This window comes from Dendronephthya gigantea, unplaced genomic scaffold (assembly GCF_004324835.1).
Source record: "Dendronephthya gigantea isolate DGI-Jeju-01 unplaced genomic scaffold, DenGig_1.0 000012F, whole genome shotgun sequence".
NCBI lineage: Eukaryota > Metazoa > Cnidaria > Anthozoa > Malacalcyonacea > Nephtheidae > Dendronephthya > Dendronephthya gigantea.
This window is the reverse complement of record NW_021163022.1, coordinates 1,973,129-1,982,397: the sequence shown is the minus strand read 5'-3', so window position 1 is coordinate 1,982,397 and position 9,269 is coordinate 1,973,129. Positions and strand designations below refer to the sequence as shown.

General features: G+C 33.5%; 1 protein-coding gene across 1 annotated transcript; it reads right to left on the bottom strand.

Annotated features, from left to right (window-relative positions):
• Positions 1-217: 217 nt before the first annotated feature.
• LOC114518915 (aminoacyl tRNA synthase complex-interacting multifunctional protein 1-like) lies at positions 218-4,287 on the bottom strand. The gene is made up of 9 exons (XM_028538949.1): positions 4,081-4,287; positions 3,460-3,488; positions 3,170-3,266; positions 2,712-2,894; positions 2,449-2,553; positions 2,259-2,332; positions 1,890-1,930; positions 1,546-1,702; positions 218-459 (listed from the first exon to the last, which is right to left on the bottom strand). Exons 1-9 carry the CDS (start codon positions 4,187-4,189, stop codon positions 325-327), a joined length of 930 nt encoding a protein of 309 aa, XP_028394750.1. The 5' UTR covers positions 4,190-4,287; the 3' UTR covers positions 218-324.
• Between the last annotated feature and the right edge of the window lie 4,982 nt (positions 4,288-9,269).

Sequence of the window (9,269 nt, the reverse complement as noted above, 5' to 3'; positions counted from 1 at the left end):
TTTGTGAGTTTTTTTTGTAATCGGACCTCAAGGAATATCAAATCAGGTTCACAGTTTGCATTTGTTCTAAAACTATCTAATTCTGGGTGTATTAGGCATTACATCAACATTTAAAAACAATAGCAAACATGCTCGTAACGTAGACCTTTTACGTCACAACAACATAGAAATGAGGCTAAGACGATAATGATTATCACGCAAACATGTGTAAAAATTGACGAAGAGAGATTACACACCAACATAACTTTCAGCTTACCATTGTATTTAGTAATTCTCCTTTGGAAATAATACGTTCTATTTTCAATATATAGTCCTACGTATTATCTACTTTATGCCAGAATTTTTCATTGTTTGTGATTTGAAATATCCTTCCTTTCCAACGACAACAAAAGGCGAACCTTTGTATTTCGCAACACCATCTCCATCTGTATGGAGGTCAGGTTGAATTTTCTCAAAAATCTGAAATGAAACAGAGAAAAATATTACAATCGCGACAATAAACAAATTATCCTCACGGTCAGTGATGTATTGTACTCTAACAGCAAACCTATGACCTATGGTTTTAGTATATCAGTTGACCCTTTCGATAATTACGTCACAACATTACCGTTTTAAATTTGTAACCACCTTAACTGAGATGGATTTTAAGTTTTACTCTCACAAGCTATGTGGAAAGATGCAAAACATCCTTCTTCAACACATGCATGAAAAAGAATTTTTCATTTTGATCAATAAATGTGGAAATAAGTCGTATCACTAAGACGAGGCTACCAGGCAACAACCGGCAGCCTCGTTCTTGTGTTATAGCTTATTTTCACACTTGTTTGTCAAAATGAAAAATTCTTTTTCATGCATGCGTTGAATAAGGATGTTTTGTATCTTTCCACGTAGCTTGTGAGAGTAAAACTTGAAATCCATCTCAGTTGAGGTGGTTACAAATTAAAACGGTAATGTTGTAACGTGATTATCAAAAGGGTCTATTCGTTTGTCCCATTGGCGGCGCACGGACGCTGCGAGTGGTAGCGCCAAAACGAGTTGGTTTGAAAGAAAGACAAGGAACGGCGTTTTAACGACGTACTACAAGTTCATTTTAATGTTGATTCTCAAGTATAATAGGGGATGTACATACAGTTATAATATTGTATTTGTGAAGGGTTCTGGTTGTATAACTTGTATGTTGTATCAGTTGCACTGATTTCGACATAATGGTAACATGTAACAGAACGCCCAAGTGGGTGAAGCGGACAGTAATGGAGAATCGCCTTTTGCTTTAACAGCATATAGCAATATTGTTCACAGTTCCCAACAACACTGGACAATATTGTTGAAAATGAATCAGATGTAACAATATGGTTTAATGTTGATGACCACTACAGTATGTGAACAATATACAGAGTGTATAAAAAAAAACAGCGACGTTAATAATTCCCAGGGACCTATGATCTTTTGTTATTAAAAGAAAGCGAACATATATGAATATTTGTTCACAGGAGTTTTTTTATGGCCTGTAGTTCATATCAATATTCTGAGAGTGAACTTACTCACCTTTTTCTTTGGATTCAGCTGTTCATCTGGTGTTCCAGGGTATCCCTCACAGACAACTTTATCTCCAGGTACAGATCCGGAAGGTGGATCAAGGATTTCCACAAGTTCAGGCGAGCTGGCACACATGACCATCGCTTGAGAAAAGACTCCTCGCATTCTACAAAAAGGAAAATGAGGTACTGTTTATAGGACTAGCTGTTGCCTGCTTCTGCTATGCTGTTGTTCTTGCCTCATGTTATTGTTGTTAAGTGTTTTAAAGTGTGTGTTAAAAAGTATTTTTGTAATTCTTTTTGTCTACTGTATTGTTGCAATTTGTTTGTTTTTGTTTAAAAGTTAAAACTTACTTTGCTGGTTTCAAGTTACATAAAGTCATCACGAAACGATCCTGGAAAAGGTAAAACAATAGTTTCTTTAATTAATATTTTAAATTACGCTTTGCATCATTTGCTAAAAATGCAAAAAATGCTTATACAAATCATAGGAATCCAAAAAAATATTTTTGAAATATAAAAGTTATCAGTTGCGTTGTGAGTTCAGTGACATCGGTGATTGCAAAGCATAAGATATAGTTGTCGAGAATCAGATAGTTATCTCAATAACTATATCTTATGCTTTGCGATCACTGATGCCACTGAACTCACGATGAAACTGAACTAACTTTTATTATTTCAAAAATATTTATTGGGATTCTTGATACAAATTAGGAAAATAACCTGCATCTTTTCAATTGGAATGTGTTTAACAAGGCCACTGACAACAGTGCGAGGTTTTTCTTCACCAACATCAACTAAAAATGTATTGGGTTTGATTAAATTGAGACTGATACAGTATCAATATTATTGGAACAATAAAGATCACTTTTTCTACCTATTGCCATGTAATTTATCAATAAAGCTTACTTACTTTCCTCCAAGTAAAGTGTATCAGCATCAGGATGTTTTTGCACTTTGATGATCTTACCAACTCTCAAGTCTAGCCGTGATACATCCACTTTCTCTCCAACACTCTCTAATTGACAAATTTATACAAATTGTTTGTTCAATTATATCCTAATAAAAAACATCATATCAGCTATTATCAAACTCACATGAAACTAAATGACTATAATCTTATTTATAAAATTATATAGTAGCTACAGTATTCTTGCAAAACCTGTGCAATTGTACCTCCAGCAGTAACATTAGAATTTGCACCAGTCTTTCCTTTCTTTCCTGCTTTCTTCTTTGGGGCTGCTGGTTTTTCATCTTTAATTGTTGCAGGTTTCTCACTCACTTGAACTGCGGCAGGAACTTGGTTAGGCTTAACAGGAACTATTTCTTCTTTAACACAAGGCAAAGGAACAATTTTCACTATAAAAAAATACACAATATTCCTCAAAATGATCATTCTCAGAAACCATTTATCGGAGTGTAATTATACAATTCAATTAGTTTATTGGTCTCAGCTAAACTCATTCTGAGATGGATTATAATGTAAAGCATTTGTTAGCAAGAATTTGGAAAATTGTTCCTTGGAAAAGTTCTATAAATATTGAAATTCTGAGATTTCTCAGAGCCTGAGAGAGAGTAAGATATCTTCTAAGAAATATTTTCCAGTTTTAGCAATAAACATGGACAAAACTTACATCCATTTCGCATTTCAGCTTTCTCTAATTGTTTTTTTAGGCATTCAACTTTTTGTCTCAACACTTCATTTTCCTTCCGTAATTCCTTTTTTTGTGTCTATCAATAAATAATAGAAACCAATCATAGTAGCTTTCAGAATATAAATTACTATTCACTTATATGCAAGCGCAACTAGTTCTGTCTGTTGTGTTGGGTTTGAAGTCACAACATGTACCCCACAAAATTGGAATGCAATGTATTATTGAGGAGGCTAGTATGGAATAAATTTATGCTGAAAAGACTACTTTACCTCAAAGAATGCCTGAACTCTATCACTATCTAAAAGAGAAAAAAAATAGCTATCTAGATTTTAAATATATACTAGAATAGTGAAAATTTTCAATGCTAAAAAGTTCAATTGACTAAATCACCATCAGAAGATTAAATTACAGATGCAGTGGCTTAACCAGCCTGACAATTTCGTCCCGCTATGTTAATTTCGATTTTTCATTTGCTTAAATAGTCTAGTGTTAAAGCAGGTAGCCTGCCTTAATATTCATCACATGGCCTCTAGCGTTTTGTCCATGGGTGGATCTGTGGATCCGGAAACATTGCAAAAAACGAAACTTGAACATACACCTCTTTAACATTGCTTCTTTATGAAATATTACTGGTTATATTAATAATAATGGTACATTGTTTCTGCCTTCATTATCCTAAAATCAACCAAATTCTTTCAATGGGCAACCCATTTGGCATTAATTGTCTCACTTCTCAACTTCCCTGCTGTGCTCTTTACCATGTTAACATGAAGAACCCAAAAAGCATTTATATCAAATTATTAATGACCCATTGAGTAAATGACCTATCATTATTATCTGATCATTACAATAGATTTGCTATACATTCCATATAGTATTTATATACTTACTAGCCTCTGTCTCCAATAAAGATAGTTGCCGTTTTAACATAGCAATGGTCTCATCAGCATGTTTGGCATTCATTTTCAATGCGTTAAGAATTTTCCCAGAGGTGGACATTTTAACACAGACTTTCACAGACACAGTGAAATTGTTATTGAAAAAATTATTTAAAATATATAATATATTCCAATAATTTTCATTGACTGCTTTTAACAAACTCCAGTGTACATTTTGAGATCAGCATCATGCTCTTTTCCCATCAGTCACTGCGAACTCTCTTTGTTTTCTGAGAACGTCATGTAAGAGGATTTTATAGGAATAGGGCGAGGAATGGAATAATAAAGAAAACACTATTCTTATTGGTACGTTCTTGTTTATTTTTTTTTAATATTCTGTTATAATAGACGGTTAATAGGCTTAATCATAATTACAATTTGCCATTGCACATTTCACTCGGATTTTTTCATACGAATTACATGTTTTTATGATTGAATCTTATTGTCCGGTTTTGAATGTATTGATTATCATATATACTAGGTAACTAGGATACATTTTAATTTATTTATATTCCCATTTACCTGTTCAATATAATTACTACCATGAATAAAATGTCACTAGATTAGAGTTATAAAGCGTTTCGAAGGTTTTCATTGGAGGTCTTTTAGTTATGTTAGTACAAAATTTTCAACACAATGAACAGATTGTCAAAAATTAGTTGCTTTTATATCTAGTTAGGGATATCTTTCATACGATTAGTATGGCAACAAAACTTATCAGAGCCATGGAAGCATTTTGCAGAAGAAAATAAAAATGTATACAGATTGTGAAACTGGCATTTTACAGAACAATTTTGTAATAAACACATACATTAATGTTGCCAGAAAAGTTGTGTTTTAAATCACTCCAAAATCTCCCATAGTAAGGAATAACTTGGATTAAACCTATGTATTTTGAATGCATATAATTTGTTTTCAATTGTTATGAGAATATCCATAGTTTTAGCGTTTTTGAAATGTCACAATAAACACTTTCCAGCCTTGGAATGATTGGGTATGAATTTGTGGATGACTGGGCTAAGTAGGATTGATGTTTGCATGTTAGTGTTTAGACTAGGATCAGGAAATTACATCATCACAGTTATAAAAAATATGTGTGATGTAGTCAACACATTTCCAAAAGCATTTTGTGGTTCTCCTGTTCAGAAAAATTCCAATTTTCCATTATGGCTAAAATGGTGCCTAGCACTTAAATAAGTCAACCCACACTTATTCCCCTTAATTTTAGGCAGAACTATTAAGTATATTTGGTAACAGTTTTGTAATAAAAGGGATAAAGAGTGTTAATTATAGGCAGCTGAGTTATGAGTACCACTTTAAACATTTATTATTAGTAATTACAGATATACAATATGAATAAAGTAATATAATTTATATTAGTGCTAGTTTAATAGAAGAATATGATAATTTTTTTACACCGAGACTAAGTTAAGTTAGAACATCATTTCGTATAGGTGAGTTTTGGGTCTGGATATTAATTTGGCATTTGTGGAAATTTGATTAATTTTATGTATTTGTCCGTCTACTTCAGTTGAGCCAGTTATGGTTTTAGTTCTTCCAAGATCTGCTTCAAAATCTAGCATAGTAATAATTATATTACTCTTCAAATTGAGTGTTGATGATAGTGTTAGAAAAGCAAAGGCAGAAACAGTGTTGCTTCAATTCCTGTTCTATGACCTGAGTTGCATTTTCACAAGGTTTCCAGTTCGGTATAGATAATTATGTTTCTGCTTTTGTCCTATTAAAATACCATCAAGATATCATTTATTTTCAAATGAGAATAAGGAATTATTTATAACCCAATTTTTGCCAAAGTTGCAGTACCGAGAAAGGCAGATACCATGTTATTTGTTTGTCCCCAACCTGCATAATCCCCAAATGATCAAGTAGCATCTAATGTTTGAACATCACATTACAAACATCACAAATTACATCACAAATACTTGAAATTAGCCTAATTATAATACTGACCAGATTAAACAAACTGAACAGCAAAATAACCATTGAGTATTTATACTGGTATATCCGTATTTCCAAGAGAAGCTAAATGCATTCTAAAAACCTAATTTTGACCTGTCCATATGTCCATGGAATTTTCCTGAAAAAACATGTTTGTCTAATGTAACAATGAATCTGAATTGATCAATGAAGACAGGCCTGACTAAATTCTTCAGTGTGTTTATCCCATCAATATATTTAGGATATCAATAGTAAAGAGCAACTTTGTGTACTTTGATAAACATTCTTTCAAGAGTTCCACAGCTTATGCTACTGGAGATGATCTTCTTAATGCAAGTTTGAGACATTGAAGTATTTTTGATCATCTTAGCAAGGACAAAGTACATGAAAATAGTTGACACTAAATTTCTGTCATTTCGTTTGTAATCATCCCGAATAGTTATTCCTCCGAATTCAGTTTGATATGAATGTAGGAGTACTCTTTTCTAGTTTAAATAGTTCTCCAATTACAATGCTAGCAACTAAATTAGTTGTATATACTCGTAAAACGCGTAAATGGATGTTTTTACAGTTTTACTGGAAAATATCTGCTATCGCTGATAAACTTTAAGATGTTTTTTCGGCACTCGATAGGCATTTTACACGCAATTTTTTTTATCTTATTCCTAATCTTCTCATGTCAATGAGAAGATTAAGATAAACATTTTTACGTGTATTTATACAATTTTTAAGTTTAACAATAACAGCTGTGAAACATGTAACTTTGAGTAAAATCCTCTGGCTCTGACATAAAGATCAAACCTACATACCAAAAAGTACTCACTAGATTTTCGTCGTAAACAGAGTGCAACAAATATTTAAATAATTTTCAGAATTTGCGAGAAGAATTCTTTTGTCTTTGAAAGAACTTAGACTTAGTATTTTTACCCAGATGTTTTAAAAGATGTTAAATTTTTGACAGAAAATTTTCATGTAAATCTCGCGAGTATTTGCACTTGATTGACATTCTTAACTGATATAATATGGAACTGTCTTAAAATAAAAATAATCTTTGAGGATGAACGGTTCGCGAACGGTTACATGAACGGTTCGCGAAAGTATCACGAATAAACGAAACATCAGCAAAATGACTACTACTATTAACTATATATGATTGAAATCTAATACCATCCAGTGTTTAATTACACACGTTAACGCTTGTCATGTCAAGTTAAGCGTGGTGTTAAATTTCATCGTGCAAAAATCCTAATGTGACTATTATCGACCCTTCACGTTCGGCTTCAACCATAACAACCTCTTTGTTTCGAGAAATTCGAAAATTCACTTGACAAAAACGGTTATTGTCGAGTCATTATGGGCAATTAACGTTTAATTTTTCCTTTTGCCGTTCGATATTCATGCTTTCCATCATCCAAAATACTTCAAACGGAAATAGCTTGTTTACAACCTATTTACAACAATACGCTGCTATGCGTTAAGTTAACACATGTATTCTTACGAAAACATTACGGCGTTGCCACGGTTTTTAGCGAGGAGCCTACCTCAAAATGAAAGTAATTTATAAATATGTTGCATAGCGTACATGCGTGGCATGATTGCGGAAACTGTAGACTGTATAAGGTTTGTGAGAAAAAGGTCTTTGGGTTAGGATCATGGGAAAGACGCCTTCGTTTCCTAATACAGTTGCTATAAAGGGCAATGTGCCAAAAAGAGTTCTGTCGTGTAACGTGGGTTTTCTTACTGCTGTGAAAGGTGTAGCATGCGCCACAGACCCATAACTCATAAGGTAGATTACCTGTGAATACCAGATCTGGAGAATCACAACTTATAGGTCTTATATCACTAATTTATGATTGCTCTCATCTCTTATGATGCTCCATAGCCCCAAAGTGACCTTCTCTTTATTTCCGTAAACCTTTGTCGTTTTTTCGAAGGCCGCTCTTAATCCTTTGTTTCATGTTACGATTCGACTAACATGATTTGGTTCTCTGTTGAAATTGGCCGGAAATTCTCAAAATTTTAATATTTACAATTTGACAATCATCATAGGAAAAATTTGTGGACTTCTGATGGAGCACTCCAAATGAAATAACTAAACAGGTCGAAGTTCCATCAACCAAAGCTCTCTCGTCTCTACTTAAAGTATGTCTATAACACTAAGCACTCTATGTTTTTTTTAATTCCAATCAACAAAACCTTTTAATTAACCAGCATAAAAAGAAACACATTCCTAAGACTTGAGCCATCCTGAAATTCAAGATATGTTTATGAGTATTTTTTTCCAGGCATCCTCAGTTCATGTGCATGACAGACAATGTTGATCACAGTGCTTGCTGATAATATGACGGCTTTGTCGACTGATGACCGTATTCTTTGAAATTTGCTTCTGTTGAAGGTTTTTTGAATAATTCTTCCCATCATATGATGTTACCATGTCCCTATGCCACCGGAGTCGTGAATTTCAGCAACAAATTTTCGGGGTGCAGTATTCGACCTTCTTGTGTTTTTTGTCTATTTTAAAAGCATCCGTGTCTGATTGTGTTTACTTTTAAACACATTTGTTTGTGTTTTTTAACGAGTTTTACCAATCCTACAATAATGTGTTAAACTGGGTTCATATAAGCGAGTGGCTAGCATATAATCGTGTCGGTATTATCGCTGCTTCTGGTTTAAGAAAGCACCCCCACGATCAACCAGTTGCTGCATGTATTTTGCAGACGGTTGCAGATATAGTGAAATCAAAGACGATGAGAAGGCGCGAAAAACCCAAAAATATAAAAGACATCGAATGAACGTCTCGATATCAGAAACACACATAAATTTATTTCGAATGAAACCAATATTTTAGGGAACTTGATTCAAGTGAGGGATGGAGGATACGACGTCAATGACCTAGGGGGTCGCGGTAACATCATATGATTCGATTCTTTTGTTTGACTTGACATAACCAAGATGTTTGCAAATCAGGTTTCAATCAAATTAGCTACATGAAAAACATAAAAAAAAGAGAATCGAGGGTTGTCTTACAGTTCAACATCAGTTACTTTATTCATTATAGAAAGTCAATCGAAACATATCTAACGTGCCAAATTGCTGCAGATGAATCACTTTCCTTCGTTAAATATTCTCGCGGTCAATCTCAAAAACCAGCCCTAAACTCAAGTGTTGAAAGTGCTCAGAGG

Excerpts from the sequence above, each read along its gene's own strand:
- LOC114518915 (XM_028538949.1), bottom strand. The coding sequence starts at position 4,189 with ATGTCCACCTCTGGGAAAATTCTTAACGCATTGAAAATGAATGCCAAA. Across the intron at positions 3,267-3,459 it reads GAGTTCAGGCATTCTTTGAG|ACACAAAAAAAGGAATTACG; the intron begins GTAAAGTAGTCT and ends ATTTATTGATAG. Across the intron at positions 460-1,545 it reads AGCTGAATCCAAAGAAAAAG|ATTTTTGAGAAAATTCAACC; the intron begins GTGAGTAAGTTC and ends GTTTCATTTCAG.